At 41.2% G+C, this 20,966-nt stretch overlaps 1 protein-coding gene across 1 annotated transcript in view; it reads left to right on the top strand.

The window, feature by feature from the left end:
- LOC311138405 (sodium channel protein type 8 subunit alpha-like) overlaps positions 1-20,966 on the top strand; it is a 75,261-nt gene that overhangs the window by 11,163 nt on the left and 43,132 nt on the right. The window contains exons 3-4 of the mRNA XM_084173076.1: positions 8,295-8,430; positions 8,686-8,924. Coding sequence (XP_084029202.1) covers positions 8,295-8,430; positions 8,686-8,924 — 375 coding nt within the window. The remainder of the gene's footprint in view (positions 1-8,294; positions 8,431-8,685; positions 8,925-20,966) is intronic.

Consider the following 20,966-nt stretch of genomic DNA (forward strand, 5'->3'; position numbering starts at 1 on the left):
CAATATCAATCTTATTGCAAGAACACTGTAACATATAAATAACTTATTTAGTAGTGCAAGTTATACATTACTTTATCTCATAGTTCCTTGAAGTCTGAGGGCATACAAAGTTAGAACATTTCCTTATGGTGCTACATGAGGTACATGATCTACAGGGGAAGCATCCTTTATGAATGCCTCTTTTCTCTCTCTGACCACATCTGATTCAACCAATATGTTTAATAGATTTCTTGATCGTTTATAGGTGAATAAAGGTGGATTCTGGAAGGCAGAATTTAAAGAGGAGTCTGATTATAGTAAATGCCAGTGTTTATTTGACAGAAAACTGTTTCTTCTGTTTTTATTTTGATTAATTAAGTAACTGGCTTCTGTTCAAGCTTTTAACTTGTTTTTATAGCTTTATCAAGCCAGGTATCGGGTATCCTCTCAAGCGGAAACGCTCAATGAGAGAATTGGATTGTCTATCATATTTTTCCTCTGTGTCACAGATGCGATGCAGTTTATGAAGTTGACTGACTGGTAAACCTCTTTTTAGGGGGAGAGGGTGATAACTATCCATTGTCAGTATAGTATTTTTATCTGTAGGTTTTCTGTAAACTGTAGTACTTAGAGATTGTCCCTTATTTGTAACAAGTACAGTGCCTTGCAAAAGTATTCATCCCCCTTGGCGTTTTTCCTATTTTGTTGCATTACAACCTGTAATTTAAATTGATTATTATTTGGATTTCATGTAATGGACATACACAAAATAGTCTAAATTGATGAAGTGAAATGCAAAAAATAACTTGTTTTAAAAAATGCAAAAAAATTAATAACGTAAAAGTGGTGCGTGCATATGTATTCACCCCCTTTGCTATGAAGCCCCTAAATAAGATCTGGCGCAACCAATTACCTTCAGAAGTCACATAATTAGTTAAATAAAGTCCACCTGTGTGCAATCTAAGTGTCACATGATCTGTCACATGATCTCAGTATATATACACCTGTTCTGAAAGGCCACAGAGTCTGCAACACCACTAAGCAAGGGGCACCACCAAGCAAGCGGCACCATGAAGTCCAAGGAGCTCTCCAAATAGGTCAGGGACAAAGTTGTGGAGAAGTACAGATCAGGGTTGGATTATGAAAAAATATCTGAACATCCCACGGAGCACCATTAAATCCATTATTAAAAAATGGAGCTAATATGCCACCACAACAAACCTGCCAAGAGAGGGCCGCCCAGCAAAACTCACGGACCAGTCAAGGAAGGCATTAATCAGAGAGGCAACAAAGATACCAAAGATAACCCTGAAGGAACTGCAAAGCTCCACAGCGGAGATTGGAGTATCTGTCTATAGGACCACTTTAAGCCGTACACTCCACAGAGCTGGGCTTTACGGAAGAGTGGCCAGAAAAAAGCCATTGCTTAAGAAAAAAATTACATTTGGTGTTCGCCAAAAGGCATGTGGGAGACTCCCCAAACATATGGAAGAAGGTACTCTGGTCAGATGAGAATAAAAATAAGCTTTTTGGCCATCAAGGAAAATGCTATGTCTGGCGCAAACCCAACACCTCTCATCACCCCGAGAACACTATCCCCACAGTGATGCATGGTGGTGGCAGCATCATGCTGTGGGGATGTTTTTCATCGGCAGGGATTGGAAAACTGGTCAGAATTGAAGGAATGATGGATGGCGCTAAATCCAGGGAAATTCTTGAGGGAAACCTGTTTCAGTCTTCCAGAGATTTAAGACTGGGACGGAGGTTCACCTTCCAGCAGGACAATGACCCTAAGCATACTGCTAAAGCAACACACGAGTGGTTTAAGGGGAAACGTTTAAATGTCTTGGAATGGCCTAGTCAAAGCCCAGACCTCAATCCAATTGAGAATCTGTGGTGAATAGTGAATAGTTATGCACGCTCACGTTTTCTGTGTTTTTTGTCTTATTTCTTGTTTCTTTAACAATAAAACATTATTTGCATCTTTAAAGTGGTAGGCATGTTGTGTAAATCAAATGATACAAACCCCCCAAAAATCTATTTTAATTTCAGGTTGTAAGGCAATAAAATAGGAAAAATGCCAAGGGGGGTGAATACTTTCGTAAGCCACTAAGAAATGTATAAAGTTCATGTTATTTTCCATAGTGAAGGAAATTGATTGTACTCTAGAGTTAATGACCGGTGAGTTAATGTAGTTAAGACATTTATTTTATTTTATTTCGGAACCCATCCAGATTATAAAGCAATCGTCTATATAGCGGGTCCAATATTTAACATGATCTTTGTAGGGATTATTTTCATAAATAAAATCCAATTTGAATTTCCCCATGAAGAGATTTGCTAATGGGGTTCCCATTGCTGTTCCAAAGGTCTTTAAATAGTAATATTTGTCAAATTATAATAGTTTTTAGTAAGCACTAGTTGTGCAAGCTCAATGATATAATTTATAGGCACATCGCTTAAGCAGCTGGAGAGGAAGAATTTGAGGGCCTCCATACCTCCATCATTCTGAATATTGGTGTATAGCGATGAGACATCAAGAGTGACTAGCCAATCTCCTTCACTAAAACGGGTATACTGGTAATTTCATTAGAAAGTCAGTGGTGTCTTTTAAATGGGATGACAACTGTTTGACTAGCGATAAATGTGAAAGTCCACATAACGAGACACCGTTTCAGTTAGGGAACCAATACCTGAAACGATAGGTCTTAATGGAGGATCTGTGGTTGATTTGTAAACCTTAAATAGACAATAAAGGATCGAAACTGTAGGTTTTGGGACAGAAATATATTTAAATTCCTGTTCTGTCAACCATTTATTTTGTAGTCGAGGAATTTATTCACTTCAATTTTATAGTTGGAGGTAGGATCGAAAATCAATTTCTTGTAACTTTTTTTAGCATCCAACCTGCTATAAATTTTTTCTATATACATGTTGGTATTATAAATCACAATCCCTTATCTGATTTCTGTATATTAATCGAGTTATCATTAATTAAGTAATCAAGAGCATTCTTTTGACTCCTGTCGACTTTCACTTTGTTTCAATAGTTGGATGTCAATGTCATTTTCTACCAATCTACAAAATGTGCTAACTGATGGGTAATTTACAAATGGAATGAAAGTACTTTTAAGTATGAAGCTGGAGTAATTAGGGAGAGCTTCAGTTCTAGGGCTAAAGAAACCTTTCAATTTGATATTGCATAAAAACTGAAATAGTTAAATTTGAACTTGAAAATAATTTGTGACTGTATACGGTACAAAAATAAATGTGTTCAATAGAAAGCCGTTTATCTGATAAGTTAAAACTACATTCTCTCGTGGAGCATTGTTGCTTTGGGCATCTCCTGTTGTAAGCAGTTTTGATGTTGATGTGGCGTTACTTTGTGTTTCTATGAATGGACTGAACACGAGCTGGGGTTGCTTATTAAGTTGTTGTTAAAAAATACTGTTCAATCAGGGTGTTAACATTTCTAGTGTTGATTCAGGTGTTAAATTAACCCTGTAAGTGTTAAATTAACACTCATTGTTGTAAAAGAACCCCAGTGTTGGTGTTAATAACCAGTGTTGAACCAAAACCACGCCCATCATTATCATATTCCCCAGCATGCTCTATTGCAGGTGGATTTTTTTGAATTGTTTGTTTCATTATCTATGTTTTTGCATTGATTGATTAATTAATCTTATGCTACTCAAATATAAATAACATACATTTTTCCTAAACTAATCCAATCTGTTACTGAAACGGTTGTTCCAGTTTAGATGATTTAGGTAGTCTCTTATTTCAGACTTCCAAATGTTGACTATCCCAACTCTGGCTGGATTCCAATAAGGATAACACATCAATTTGCAAATCAGCATACTGTGACTTGCAGGCCTGATTTAGCCTGTAAACCATGAGTTTCAGGCCAATGTGTTAGGGTATAACTAGACCTTCAAAATAAGGCTTCATGAAATACATGCTTAAATCATTATGTTGAAATGATAACACTTGGTGAAGGCCACAGGACTGAAAATAAATGAATGCAGTCATGGGTGGTAACTGTACAATTCACTCGAAAGCCATTCTGGGAAATATGCATAAAGGCTTTACACTAAGCAGTGTGTTAATTTAACACTGAAAATTGTGGCCATGGTATAGACACCATACCCCACTGTAAAAACCGCAACTTGTTTTTATGGTAACTTACTGGTAGCCAGTTACCTGTAAGTTACTGTAAGAAAATATGGTTTTATCTTCTGTTGATGAAGGTTAAGCACCTCATTTGTCCACTCCCAGTTCAACAAGCTTTGTAAGAGCATGTGACAATCAAGAGCTGCATTGTTAAGAGGTTACTGTGAATTTTCCATTAACTTAATGGCAGTTGGTCACCAGGGGCCTCATTTATACCCCAAAATGTGCGCGCACCAGTTTTCATGCAAAAGTTGGCACTTATTACAAAAAAAATTGTGTGAGAATGTGCTCACCTCCCCGCAATCTTTAGACCATGCCTACACACATCTCTGCTAGTGGTTGAAATATTGTAGTTTGTGCAAATGGGGGATATGATGAAAAGCTTATTCATAAAAAATAGACATAGGAATCTTTTTCCTATTTATTTTATTTTCATAACCATTGCAGAATACATTTCTCAACTTTTCTGGCCGTGATGGGTTCATATTCCTCGAAGTAGCCATACAACAAATTAGCATGCGCATCTCTCATTTAATTGGACCTAGCACACAAAAAAAATGCTGTGTTAAAAACAACCCAATTTGTGTAAATATTGGACTGAGCACACGCTGGGTAATTTGGACCCAGCCAGTTGGGTCACAAACAACCCGTTGTTTTCTTTATGTTTGGTTGTTGGTGCTGGGTTATTGAGCTATGATTCACTGGGTCAGAACAGAAGACTAGAGACGTGGCTTAGTAAGGCCGTGGCGTTCAGATAGTTGTTTTTGGCCACCCGTGAGAGTAAATGTCATTCTGGTTAAACTGTTCTGTTCTATTGTCAACACCGTAAGTGCCTATGCATATCCCAATTTTGGGATTGATACCACTTTATAATATTTAAATATTTAAAGTGTTATACATTTTATAATAAAACATGTAATGTGCAAAAATATCAAAGCAAACTTGAAATTTGGAGTGTACAAACTTCACAGAAATGACATTTACTCTCACAGGTGGCCAGACTGAACTATCTGAAAGCCACACCCAATAGGCCGCTTCTTTGGATTACTCAAACATGGGTTAATTTAACCATCAGTTGGGTTTTTATTCACTTTCATGCTGGGTTGACCCAGCAGATGGGTCTTTTTTTGCCAACCGTGCAAGTAAATGTCATTTCTGTTCATGTTATGTTTGTACACCGCAAATTTACATTTCTATTACATATTTTAATATACAATTAATAACATTACCATTTATATATCATAACAAAGTTGTAACTATCGCACCATTGGGATATGCATAGGCACTTGAGGAACTCAACTTGTGTACGCATCATTAAGCTACTAAAGTGTCAGCACTCACCCTTAAGATGTGATGACAGTACAACAGAACAGATGAACCGGAATGACATTTACTCTCATGGGTGGCCAAAAATAACTATATCAAAGCCACCCACTACTAAGACACGCCTCCAGTCTTCTGATCTGACCCGGTGGATCATATCTCAATAACCCAACTAAGTGGTGCAGCGGTTTAAGGCACTGCATCGTAGTACTTGAAGCATCACTAAAGATCCGCGTTCGATCCCGGGCTGTGTCGCAGCCGGCCGCGACTGGGAGACTCATGAGGCGACGCACAATTGGCCCAGTGTCGTCTGGGTTAGTGGAGGGTTTGGCCGGCCGGTATGTCCTTGTCCCATCGCACTCTAGCGGGCCGGGACGCATGCACGCTGACACGGTCGCCAGTTGTACGTGTTTCCTCTGACACATTGGTGCAGCAGGCTTCTGGGTTAAGCGAGCAGTGCGTCTTGGCAGGGTCGTGTTTCGGAGGATGCATGGCTCTCAACCTTCGCCTCTCCCGATTCCATACGGGAGTTGCTGCGATGGGACAAGATTGTAACTACCACTTGGGGGTATGAAAAAGAAATAACCCAACGTGTGTTCTGTCCAGCATTTTTTTTGTGTAAGCTAGTAAATAGACAGGCTATATTGCAAATCCATAGGCAGCGCGGTTTATAACACAGTCGAATTTAACAGCTGAACAGTTTATGTTTTACATTAAAGTAGGCCTAATGTATGCTACTGTAAGTACTGCAATTGCATTTTTTAATAGCCTGCCCTAGACAATGTCTCAGAATTTGTGTGCAGTCCATCATTTTTAGGTTAGGGAAAAAGATGATGCAAAACATTGTTGAATTCACACGTTCTGCTGACAGGTTCACAACAATTTGCCATTGTTTTCACTTTCAGAAACTGACATAGATACAGCATAAATCACTGCTAAATATTAAAACATTCTGCCAACACAGTAAATGGACCGGTAGCTTATGTAAAATATTTGACAGTATGGGTAGGCTACAGTATTGCTGTGCGATAGGAGCACTACATCATTGCCTATTTCATCCCAGAGCCTATACCAATGTAGGACATAGAAACCCAATAATCTATTGATAAAATAAATATTGTACAACAATTCGTCTTTTGCATGCCGTGGCCTAATGCGAATCGGCCTAGTTCCAGCAAATAAAGGGCGTTATTGTCACCATAAAAGGTGAATGGAGGACGTTTTCCAGGCAGAGTTTTAATGCTAGTTTTACATCAGATCTGATTTATAATGGCAAACGTGCGTATGTACGGCTTGCACCAAGTTTATAAAACTCTATTTTTGTACGTGCTCAGACTTCAGAAAAGGCGCACACAGAAATGTTATGTGAAATGTACGCAACGGTTATAAATGACGCCCCAGGAAGTTCATGTTTATTTTTCAACAATTTACTGTCAGCTTGCTGCAAGTAATTATTGTAAAATTCACAGTAACTTACATGTTCACTGACTTGATATGGTGTGGTAGGAAGGTCAGTTTGCTGCCAACAAGGGTCCCAAGGGTGATCGCTACAAAGAATGCTTGAGTAGTTAAGCTATATTTGAATCAACAAAGTTCAGTGAAAGTACATTAAGTTACTTGCAGTTACTGCACTGTAAAACAATCCTGTTGTTTTTACGGAACTTACTGGCAGCCAGTTACCTTTAAGTTACTGTAAAAAAGTGTACAGTAATGTACATTTAAACCTTCTTTGGAATTTCTTTGGAATTTCTTGTTTTTTACAGTAACTGGCTGCCAGTAAGTTACAGTTCTAACAACTTTGTAAACATTTTTTTACTGTGTGGCTATTAAGTTACTGTGAATTTTACAATAACTAACTGACAGCTAGTTGCCAGTTAGGTAACACAAAATTCACAGCAACTCTCAGGCAACTAACTGCAATTAAGTTACTCTGAAATGCACAGTAACCTCTTATCAGTGCATCTCTTTATTGTCACATGCTCTTACATCTTAGTGTTAAGAGGTGCTCAACCTTTGACAACATAACCATCAACCACTTAAACTGGGACAACACTTCCACTGACGGTTGGCACAAATACCCCAAATTCAGTAACTTGTTGTTGTTTACCAAATATTCACTGCAGCCAGTACCTGTACTGTACCATACAATTACAGGAACTTTTTAACAGTGTACCAGTTCATGGCATAAAGGAAAACATGGTGGAGAGGGAAAGAACAGCGTTCACAGCATTAAAGAACCCTTCCTGAGCAGTAAAAAACCCTACATGAAAAATGCTTACACATATCACCTGCACCCCTTGACAAAGAACCCCTCAATAACTTGTTGTTGTTGTGTGTAGCATGGTAGTTTGAAATCCCCTTACTTCTCTCCAAGCCAAGCTTTACCTTTTTACCTACTCTCCAAACGTAGCATGGTACAGTAGCTGTCTTGACTTCTCTTTTCTTATTGGATATATGCATGCTCTTGCATGGAGGTTAGGGAAGGGGATACAACTGTTATATGTTTTGGGTGGGACAGGACGGTTTGCTTAGAGTGGGATAATATTGTAAGGAATGGGGCTTAGTGGCATTTTTAGTGTCTGGTGTATGGGATAGGGTTTTCGTGTCTGGTGTGTGGGATAGGATTGGGTGTTGGTCTCTCTCTCTCTCTCTCTCTCTCTCTCTCTCTCTCTCTCTCTCTCTCTCTCTCTCTCTCTCTGGTTAGCATACAGTGTGTCAGACACAAAGGCTAGGGTTAGTGATTAGACTAATTTCAAGATGTAGTGTTTGTGTAAGGCCTCTGACGGGTGTTTGTGCGTGTGTCCTCTCCCTGAGCGCAGACCACAGAGATGGAGGGGAAGAGGAAACACCCGGGCTCCCTGATGGTGTCTGTGGACCAGCTCGGCCGCAACAAGGACCGGACCAACAGTGTGATGAGTGTGGCCACACATACACACTCACACACTCTGCTGGAGGGTATGGAACTCATACACACTCACACCATACACACTGGTGGAGGGTACAGCTGCCCTTTTAGCCCTGCCTCTTTGCAATATACTGACCTGACCACCAGACAACCAGCCTTATAGCTATGGGTCTATTTTTGTGACTCTCTCTCCCCCCCCCCCCCCCCCTCCTCTCTTTCCCTTTGTCTCCCTCTCCTTCTCTTGGTTTATCCCTTTCTCCCCTGGCCCCCTCTGTTTTTTAACTCCCTCCCTTTTCCCCCTACAGAGCTAGAGGATTCTCAAAGGGCGTGTCCGTCATGGTGGTATAAATTTGCCAACCTCTTCTGTGTGTGGGACTGCTTTCCCTTCTGGCTGAAGATCAAGTATGTGCTCAACCTGATCGTCATGGACCCCTTTGTGGATTTGGCCGTCACCATCTGTATCGTCCTCAACACCCTCTTCATGGCCATGGAGCACTACCCCATGACTCCTCGCTTTGATAATACGCTGTCAGTAGGCAATCTGGTGAGGAACAGTCAAGTGGACAGTGTGTAGTGTGTAGGGTACCACAGGAGTGTGTCAACATGTGATTGGTATGTTTCTCACATCCAATTATTTATCTCTCATACTTGGCTCTCTACCTCTGCTCCACATCTCTCTCTCTCCCAGCGGGGGCCCCAGGACTGAGTTTGGGAAACCCTGTGCTGGATGACAAACATATAAATGTAAAAAATAATCTACAGACGAGTGGAGCGCCAGTTAGTAATTCCCCTGGGGAACTGGGCCACTAGGGAACTTAGGTGCCGAGCTTTGATGCAAGAGTGTGAAATAGACTTTATGAACCCTTTTCCCCAAATTCCCTGACTCCATTTCGTTTATTCATCTCTCTCTCTCTCTCTCTCTCTCTCTCTCTCTCTCTCTCTCTCTCTCTCTCTCTCTCTCTCTCTCTCTCTCTCTCTCGCTCTCTCTCTCTCTGCTCTGTCCATCCTGTGATGATGGAAGTATGGCTCAGAGCACTTCTTTGCTGGTTTAATCAGGCCCTTTTTTACACGCACACACGCATGCACACACGCACTACACTCTGCCCTTTGATGGGAATTCATACAAAATTCAGCTCTATTTTAAAGCAACCAGCTTGCTCCCCTTCTCCTACCACCGCAGCTCTCTCCGTTTCTCTCCCCAAAATGTCTCACTCTATTTCTTGCCCCATTTTCTTCTCTGTCTCTCTCCTCCCTCTCTCTTCCTACTGATTTAGCAGTTTTAACATGGCAGGACATGGGTGTGTCCAGGGTGGCAGGGTTGGTTGGTTAGGGGATACATTCAAGTTTAATGTAACATGATCGATCGCTAACTTGGTAAGGTATGAGGCTGGTGTGTGAATGTGAGGAGAGGTTAGAGGGCATCTGTGGTGTCCACTTGCTCTCAGATATCTCAATTCAGTAGCAGAGTCCCTGGCATGTCCGTGTGAGGTCAGAGGAATTGGTGTGGTGTCATGGGTGAGTTAGGAAATGAGGTCACAGATGTTGGCATGGTGTCAGTGGTGGTGCAGGATGAATCATTGAGTGCTCTCTGCAGTGATGATTGGGCACATGATCAAGTATTGGGCACATGATCAGGTATTGGGCATAGGCCCACCAACATGCCATGATACAACCCTCCATGTGTGTGTGTGTGTGTGTGTGTGTGTGTGTGTGTGTGTGTGTGTGTGTGTGTGTGTGCGCTCATGCGTTTGTGTGTGTGGCACTGCTCTATGACCTTGTCCTGCCAGGACAACCTTCACAAGCACTGAGAGTCCAATCTATTTTTAATCAGCACTACATCAAACAAAATGCCACGCAAGCAAGAGCCATTTCACATTTCGCTCTCAAATTTCTGTATTTAAGCAGAATTTCTACAAATCACAAGTTCTTTGTGATTTTAACCTCCATGTTCTGCATCACAGCATAGCACGCACAGATCAGAATTCTCAGGTACAAATCTTGAGCAGACATTTTCTGGTTTCTATCAGAGATCAGAATTATATGTTATAATATACTACACACGTGGTTCTATATAAAGATGTAGTATCTTAATTTGATTACTCTGTTGTCGCAGAGACTTTTCCTACACCGCAGGAATTTCAAATAAGCCTTGTGATTTACATAAAATCACAGTTCTCTTTCTTTCACTAGATCTCACACCTAAACTATAGCCTACTGTAGCCTATCAAAACAAATTTCCCATTAGAAATAATCACTTTATCTTTATTTATTTTTTTACTCCTGCGACGAAACTGGTCCAATTAAGATCCGACATCTGTAGTGCCAAATAAGAGTTATTTGACTTGTAACCATAACAGATCCATTTTTGGTGCTATATAGAACACTATTTTGAAGGTTCTTTAAAGAACCATGCTCATAAGGTTCTAAATGGAACCTGCATGGTGCTATAAAGACAACACATTACCTTGCAGCAAACCTGCTTGCACCAATCCCACACTGTAAATAAAAAAAAAGTTAATTCAAACTACAATTGTAAGGCAACCAGCTGCAATAGAATTGTGAGTTTACTCAACATTTGGGCATGTAGTTGAACAAACATACATTATGCTCGCTTGCAAAATGATGTTTAATTAGGGGTTCACAGTGAAGCTCTGAAAGCTATTGTTATTCTCTTTATTATTATTTATTAATTTGTTGACATGGTCAAAAAAAAAACTCGAACATAGATTGGATACTTTTTTCCTCATTTAGCACACAGAAACTAGAGGCCATGAGTAACATGGTCAAAAAGAATGGCCTTGATTGGCCAATAAGGGAGCTGTTATAAGCAGTCTCACTTCCGTCGCCCTGTTTGACCTAGAGACTTGAAACTTTGTATGTAGGTGTCTTTCCTCATGCTTAACAAATTTGTCTCAAGGACCCATAAGGTCCTTCAGGATAGATTTTCCTCTATCTTGGACATTTTGGAAAACCTTTGTAAAACTTATTCTCATGAACCAGAAATCCAAATAACACACAATTTGGTATCTAGGCCCATGGTACATCTTTTAACATAGTGTGAGAAAAGGGATTGGCTAAGAGATGGCTTAGGTATTGATAAATGAGGAAATCAGATTTTACATGTCCATTTAAATCCTTTCGGAATTCACTTCACAATGGTCTATCAACTTCAAACAATACCGTGATGAACCATGTTAAGTTTGGCATTGATTTCTTAAAGAATAAGGGAAATAATTATAAAAAACATTATTCTCTTGAAATAAAAATCAGATTCACTCCAAATTTGGTCTTTGGACTCATCACAATAGTCCCTAAAGAGATTGAGAAAATAACGTTGATGCATTCAAAGATGGCCACACTTTACCACTAGATGCATATTAAAACATATGCTAATATGCTAAAATATGCTACAAATACTTACAAAATCTTCTCAACCATAGGACCAAATGACACCAAATGAATGTAGGCCCATGGTACGTCTTAACTTAGTTTGAAAAAAGCTAAGGGATTGGTCAAAGATGGCTGAGTTATTGACAATTCAAAAATCAGATTTTATGTATCCATTTAAAGCACTGTAAATACACTCCACAGTGGCCTATCAACTTGAAACTTGTAATCGCTATCATGGACATCGCTAAGGAAACTATTAAGAACTTATAATATATGTAATGCTAATGCTCAAAATCATCTGCAATCATCATCTCCACATGAACCATACGTCAGATTCACTCCACATTTTGTATTTAGACTCATTACATTAGTCTTTAATGGTTTTGAGAAAAGATTGTTGCTGTATTTAAATTTGGCCGCACCGTGGCTATAGATGCACATAAGCACATATACTAATTATACAAATACTTAAAAAATCTTCTTCTCCTGAACCATAAGTCAGATTGACTCCAGATTTTGTTTTATTTGGTATATAGACTCAATTAATTAGCCTCTAATGAATTTGAGTATGATTAGTTGCTGCATTCAAAGTCGGCCACGCTACACCACTAGACGGCATCATATCACACCAGGGCTATAAGAACTGAACTGATGGACATGGGGCCATGAAATTTGGTATGTAAACCTTATGTATATGTTCTTAGAGGCTGTGTGAATATAAAGTCACTGCAACCTTTAATGGCTGCACCAGACCAGTTGGTGAAACTATAGAATGGATATATAGAATGGCGCTGGAGGGAATAGCAGCTGTTTTATGGGCTCCTAACCAATTGTATTTTGTACATAATGTTTCCGGCATCGTTTTCTATGAACGAAAAAGCTTCTAGACATCAGAACAGTGATCACTAACCTCAATTTGGATGAGGATTTCTACTTCAGTGAGTCAGCGGCTAAGGACATACTGCTCATCCCGGACCAGGCCCATATCCCGACACTTGAAAAAGGAAGAGGCGGCGTTATACAGGCCGGCGTGCGGGATACCTGATGAGACCACGTCGGCAAGTGGATAAACCGCCTCTACCATTTGTTCTATTGGCGAACGTGCAATCACTGGAGAATAAACTGGACAAGCTCCGTTCGAGACTATCCTATCAACGTTATCTGAAGAACTGTAATATCCAATGTTTCTCAGAGACGTGGCTGAACAAGGATATGGAAATATAAATCTAGCTGGTTTTTCTATACATCGGCAGGACAGAACTGCAGCGTCGGGTAAACTCAAGGGGGTTGGTGTGTGTCTTTGTTAACAACTGGTGCACAATCTCTAATTTTAAGGAAGTCTTGAGGTTCTGCTCACCTGAGTTAGAATACCTCATGATAAGCTGTAGAACATACAGTTTACTAAGACTGCACTCAACGAGCTGTATAGGGCCATAAACAAACAAGACAATATTCACCCAGAGGCGGCGATTTTAATACAGAAAAACTGAAATCCGTCGTACCTAATTTCTACCAGCATGTCACCTGCTCAACGACAGTTGGAAAAAACTCTAGATCACCTTTACCCCGCACACAGAGACGCATTCAAAGCTCTCCCTCGCCCTCCATTTGGAAAATCTGACCATAACGCTATCCTCCTGATTCCTGCGTACAAGCAAAAACTCAAACAGGAAGCACCAGTGATGCGCTCAATAGTGACGCGCTCAATACAGAAGTGGTCTGATGAAGCAGATGCTAAGCTACAGGACTGTTTCGCTAGCACAGACTGGAATATGTTCCGGGATTCATCCTATGGCATTGAGGAGTTTACCATATCACTCACCGGCTTCATTAATAAGTACATCGACGATGTCGTCCCCACAGTGACGGTACGTACATATCCCAACCAGAAGCCATGGATTACAGGCAATGTCCGCACTGAGCTAAAGGCTAGAGCTGCTGCTTTCAAGGAGCGGGACACTAATCAGGATGCTTATAAGAAATCCCGCTATGCCCTCCGACAAACCATCAAACAGTCAAAGCGTCAATACAGAAGTAAGATCGAATCTTATTACACCGGCTCTGACACTGGTCGGATGTGGCAGGGCTTGCAAACTATCATTGATTACAAAGGGAAACCCAGCCGTGAGCTGTCCAGTGCCTTCTTTGCTCGCTTCGAGGTAAGCAACACCGAACCATGCATGAGAACACCAGCTGTTCTGGACGACTGTGTGATCACGCTCGCCGTAGCCGAAATGTGAGTAAGACCTATAAACAGGTTAACATTCACAAGGCCGCAGGGCCAGATGGATTACCAGGACATTTACTCAGAGCATGCGCTGATCAGCTGGAAAGTTTCTTCACTGACATTTTCAATCTCTCCCTGACCCAGTCTGTAATAACTCCATGTTTCAAGCAGACCACCTGTGCCCAAGAACGCCATGGTAACCTGTCTAAATGACTATCGCCCCATAGCACATACCATCTGTAGCCATGAAATGCTTTGAAAGGCTGGTCATGGCTCACATCAACACCATCATCCCAGACATCCTGGACCCACTCCAATTCGCATACCGCCCCAACAGATTCACAGATGACGCAATCTCTATTGCACTCCACACTGCCCTTTCCCACTTGCATAAAAGGACCACCTACGTGAGAATGCTGTTCATTGACTACAGCTCAGCGTTCAACACCATAGTGCCCTCCAAGCACATCACATACCTACGCTAAGGATTCTGGGTCTGAACACATCCCTCTGCAACTGGATCCTGGACTTCCTGATGGGCCGCACCCAGGTGGTGAGGGTAGGCAACAACACATCCACCATGCTGACCCTCAACACGGGGGCCCCTCAAGGGTGCGTGCTTAGTACCCTCCTGTACTCCCTGTTCACCCACGACTTCATGGCTGCGCACTCCAACACCATCATTAAGTTTTCCGATGACACGACGGTAGTAGGCATCACCAATGAGGCAGCCTATCACCTTAGAGACCTGGCAGTGTGGTGCCAGGACAACAACCTCAATGTCAGCAAGACTACAGAAAAAGGAGGGCCAAGCACGCCCCCATTCACATCGACAGGGCTGTAGTGAAGCAGTTCGAGAGCTTGAAGTTCTTTGTGTCCACATCACTAAGGACCTATCATGGTTCAAATACACGAACACAGTTGTGAAGAGTGCACGACAACACCTCTTCCTCCCCAGAAGGCTGAAAAGATTTGTCATGGGCCCTCAAATCCTCAAAAAGTTCTAAAGCCGCACCATTGAGAGAATCTTGACTGGCTGCATCACTGCTTGGTATGGCTACTGCTTGGCATCCGACCGCGAGGCGCTACAGAGGATAGTGTGTACGGCCCAGTACATCACTGGGGCCGAGCTCCCTGCCATCCAGGATCTCTATACCAGGCGGTGTCAGAGGAAGGCCCTTAAAATTGTCAAAGACTCCAGCCACCCAAGTCATAGACTGTTCTCTCTGCTACCGCATGGCAAGCGGTACCGGAGCGCCAAGTCTGAGACCAAAAGGCTCCTGAACAGCTTCTACTCCCAAGCTATAAGACTGCTGAACAGTCAATCAAATGGCTACCCGGACTATTTTCACTGACCCCCTTTTTTTTTGCACTGACTCTACCCACTCACACACACTCACACACACTCACACACACTCACACACACACACACACACACACACACACACACACACACACACACACACACACACACACACACACACACACACACACACACACACTAACACACACACACACATTACATATGCTCACATGCACAAAACACATACACATGCATATTGACGGCACACATACACTCACACATTGACACACTTTCACACTCTTTCACACGCTTCACATACGCTGCTGCTACTCTGTTTATTATAATTGCCTGATTGCCTAGTCACTTTTACCCCTACCGTCATGAACATATTACCTCAATTACCTCATACCCCTGCACATTGACTCGGCACCAGTATTCCTTGTATATAGCCTCATTATTTTATTGTGTTACTATTTCCGCATCTGCGGTGAAAGGTGACAGTGCTAGAGAGGTGTTTGTAAGACCTGTTTGGCCTACAAACTATTATGACCACTATGGAAAGATGAGACTCTCACGAACACGATGGTGATCTCCGTTTTGCTCAACGATCCCATCAAGCGTATTGGGACTCGTCTGAAGTTGGTACAGCCGATCTGCAAACGTCTGTCTGTAGCGTCCAAACAGTTTGGGCTACACACTAATATGACCCCTCTGTGCAAAGGTGAGACTCTCACGAACATGTACTCTATATACAAAAGTATGTGGACACCCCTTCAAATTAGTGAATTCGGCTATTTCAGCCACACCTGTTGCTGACAGGTGTATAAAATCGAGCACACAGCCATGCAATCTCCTAATCACCCTACATCAGTGCCCGACCTCACTAATGCTCTTGTGGCTGAATGGAAACAAGTCCACACAGCAATGTTCCAACATCTAGTGGAAAGCCTTCCCAGAAGAGTGGAGGCTGTTATAGCAGTAAAGGGGGGACCAACTCTATATTAACGCCCATGATTTTGGAATTAGATGTTTGACGAGCAGGTGTCCACATAATTTTGGTCATGTAGTGTACATGTCGGTTGTTTTGCTCAAGGACACCCACAGGCATCACAAGACTAGTCTGAAGGTCCCCCAATACCAGTTGAAAAAAAATATTGGAAGTATATAAGGAGACTGTTTAGTGCCAAAAATAAGGGGTTAAATACTTATATATACAGTTGAAGTCGGAAGTTGACATACACTGAGGTTGGAGTCATTAAAACTAGTTTTTCACCACTCCACAAATTTCTTGTTAACAAACTATAGTTTTGGCAAATCGGTTAAGACATCTACTTTGTGCATGACACAAGTAATTTTTCCAACAATTGTTTACAGACAGATTATTTCACTTATAATTCACTGTATCACAATACCAGTGGGTCAGAAGTTTACATACACTAAGTTGACTCTGCCTTTAAACAGCTTGGAAAATTCCAGAAAATGATGTCATGGCTTTAGAAGCTTCTGATAGGCAAATTGACATAATTTCAGTCAATTGGAGGTGTACCTGTGGATGTATTTCAAGGCCTACCTTCAAACTCAGTGCCTATTTGCTTGACATCATGGGAAAATCAAAAGAAATCAGCCAAGACCTCAGAAAAAGAATTGTAGACCTCCACAATTCTGGTTCATCCTTGGAAGCAATTTCCAAACGCCTGAAGGTACCACGTTCATCTGTACAAACAATAGTACGCAAATATAAACACCATGGGACCAGGCAGCCGTCATACCGCTCAGGAAGGAGACACGTTCTGTCTCCTAGAGATTAACATACTTTGGTGCGAAAAGTGCAAATCAATCCCAGAACAACAGCAAAGGACCCTGTGAAGATGCTGGAGGAAACAGGTACAAAAGTATCTATATCCACAGCAAAACGAGTCCTATATCGACATATCCTGAAAGGCCACTCAGCAAGGAAGAAGCCACTGCTCCAAAACTGCCATAGAAAAGTCAGACTACGGTTTGTAACTGCACATGGGGACAAAGATTGTACTTTTTGGAGAAATGTCCTCTGGTCTGATGAAACAAAAATAGAACTGTTTGGCCATAATGACCATCGTTATGTTTGGAGGAAAAATGGGGTTGCTTGCAAGCTGAAGAACACCATCCCAACCGTGAAGCTCGGGGGAGGCAGCATCATGCTGTGGGGGTGCTTTGCTGCAGGAGGGACTGGTGCACTTCACAAAATAGATGGCATCATGAGGAAGGAAAATTATGTGGATATATTGAAGTAACATCTCAAGACATCCGTCAGGAAGTTAAAGCTTGGTCGCAAATGGGTCTTCCAAATGGACAATGACTCCAAGCATACTTCCAAAGTTGTGGCAAAATGGCTTAAGGACAACAAAGTCAAGGTATTGCAGTGGCCATCACAAAGCCCTGTGGGCAGATCTGAAAAAGCGTGTGCGAGCAAGGAGGCCTACAAACCTGACTCAGTTACACCAGCTCTCTCAGGAGGAATGGGCCAAAATTCACCCAACTTAATGTGGGAAGCTTGTGGAAGGCTACACAAAACATTTGACCCAAGTTAAACAATTGAAAGGCAATGCTACCAAATACTAATTGAGTGTATGTAAACTTCTGACCCACTGGGAATGTGATGAAAGAAATAAAAGCTTAAATAAATCACTCTGCTATTATTCTGACATTTCACATTCTTAAAATAAAGTGGTGATCCTAACTGACCTAAGACAGGGAATTTTTACTATGATTAAATGTCAGAAATTGTGAAAAACTGAGTTTAAATCCAACAGATGTCTTCTAGTGATGTGCAGTTCGCAAATGATTCATTCTTTTTGAACAACTATTTTTACTGACTCGAGAGTCATGATTAGTTTTTCTGAGTGACTCGTTCATTTTAGTTGTTCGTTTGACCTGCTGGGCGCAATGCAATGAGTCCTAAAGCAGGATTGATACACGCTCCTCCGACTCAGTGGCTCTAGAGAGGTGCTCCGACAAACAACTGATCATGCTGTAGGTCGAATAGAGAAGAAAAATACATGTTTAGAACTAATAATTGATCACATGGTGCAAGAATGACTGCAATTAATTGATTATTAAATGTTACGATGCACACAGCTTTGTAAAACCAAAACATACACAGCCTCTGCTCAACAAACTCAAACTCGAGAACGAAATGTTTGGGGAGCTGCAGTTCACGAACGATATTGTGCTTGTCACCCTCACCGCAGTCAAGCAATGCATTCCATCAAGAGTCGATCACAATCTAGTCCGGTTGCAGCTGAGTGGCTACCCCAAACTGCATGATAACAGTGCCTAAAACTAGTTGATTAATCACCACTGTCGTTTTCTGTGGAGTATTTGGCTGCTCTTAACAAGGCAGCAAAGACAACGGGAAAAAATATGTTTACAAATTCCCCACAATCATGAAACACCATTGGTGATACCAATGAGATAAGACTCAAGAACTGTCAGAAAAGCGAAGAAACCTTTCTGCCCGTCAATACCTGAACCCAGACAGCTGTCAGTACAGGGTCTGCTACGATCATTTCATCACTGGTAAGTCAAGTCTGATCGATTTCGAGTTTAGTTTAGCTGTCATGCTAACTAGGTGTTAACAACAACACTACAGTAAGTTAGCCAAAATTAAATAGCTAGATAGCTTGTAGGTTAGCTATTAGCATGTGTCGCGTGAGTTTCAGGTTTTGGGGAAGCTATTTTTCCACCATAAAAATGCACAGGATTGCATGCCTCTATCATTGCATTTGCAGACTAATGTAAGCCTACTATTCCTAATGTGATGAGTAGATTGGATAGTGATAATTTAGGCTATTAATAAGCGCGTAGTGGCATAGGCTTACTTTCCTTTGCATGGGAAACGTGGCCTTTCATACACATTTCATGCAATTCTACTACACTTTATATGACTGGAGACATCATTAGCATAATCTTTTTAAATACGATGGTAGCCTAGGCCTACTCTACTGACACTGACAACAGATAAATAAAAACGACCTTGTCTTGAATGCAACCATGTAATCTAGGCCAAAAAGGGGTCCTGGTTAAAAGGGATCCAGCTTTTGTCAAATTAACATCAAAATTATTTATTTTTTACATTTTAGCTAACCCTAACCCTTCTCCAAACCTGCTGCGTAAATTCTCCTAATCTGTTACGAAATTGGACAAATCTGGATCCCTTCTAGCCATGACCATGAAAAGGGGTGACGAAAATTGTATGATATGGCATCCATATAGCCTGGAGGACATTATTGTCTAAAAAAACTCCAGTGGTTATCATATATTCATATAATAACCCAATGATAATTCGTTGAGAACTTTATTCATAAGAGGAGGGAAAATGTATGGACATAGGACAAAGGCCTCAATGATATAGGACAACCTGCTGTGTTGACTGTTGATTGTTCCAGCCCAACAATAGATTTAATCTTTATATGACACTAAAACACCTGAATGAATTAAACACAACCAAACACTTAAGTGCCCTGATGGTATAGATGACCTGAAGAAGTAATATTCTAACATCAGGCGTGCTTTTCATTTGATTTTGTACTACATCAGCTGACCTCTATCAAGACAACCATGTTGACTGGATTCCCACTGTGAAGATGAGCAATGCTGCAGCAGCATCAGTTTCTACTTCTACTTTGTATTTTTCCAGATATGAAAGGAGACATCCCTCAGTTATACGAGATAGGTGTCATATGCTGTGCTTTGGAATATCTGAATGATTCTGTTGTGCCATTTGAGTAGAGCGCACCTTCACCTTGTCGTCATGACAAAAGTGCCCCCTTTAACCATATGAATATATAAAATGTAATTTGGAACGTGTTTAAGTCTAGTGTTTATATTGTAAACATACTGGACTGTAATAATAGGCTATATTGTTGTATGGGTGAAATGCAAAGTATTTAGTCATCTCTGCTTTGCCTAGCCCCATTGAATAAAAAGTATTTCTTATAGCCCAACAATGTTCTTTATTTTACAATTTAAACACATTTAGCATAGACAATGTAATTGTTGTGGTAGTCTTAGGCAAACCATCTTCATTATCACAGTAGCACCTCCAAGTGCCACTCAGACCTTCTGGGAGAAAAGTATCTGGCATTGAACTTGGTGGTAGTAGTTGTGTGTATGTTTTGAGGTAAGGATCCCATCATCTCCTGCTTTCATACATTTCACCTCCTAGATTACAAGGGTTGGATTTGCACTAAACTATTTAATGTCAGCACAAGGCATGTACAAAATCCAGTATAATGATTAGCCTCATATACATTGTTTCCTGGTATTGTTTAAAAATTGAGAACATATAGCTGAACAATATGTAAACAATGTGTGAATTAAGCTATTCTCTGCTTCAGATGCACAATGTCAAGGGCTGCATTGCAAATGCCCATAAGGCTAATGTCATCATACTGTAGGCCAGTGGTTCCCAATGCCGGTCCTCGAGTACCCCCAACAGTACAGTTTATTGTAGCCCCGGATAAACACACCTGATTCAACGTATCAACTAATCAGCAGGCCCTCAGAGTTGAATCAGGTGTGTTTGTCCGGGGCTACTACAAAAATGTGTGCTGTTGGGGATACTCAAGGACTGGAGTTGGGAAACACTGCTGTAGGCCTATGGCTGCATTGGCGTTGCGTGCCAT

The sequence above is a fragment of the Coregonus lavaretus genome (genome assembly GCF_964263955.1).
Source record: "Coregonus lavaretus genome assembly, chromosome: 12".
Classification (NCBI taxonomy): domain Eukaryota; kingdom Metazoa; phylum Chordata; class Actinopteri; order Salmoniformes; family Salmonidae; genus Coregonus; species Coregonus lavaretus.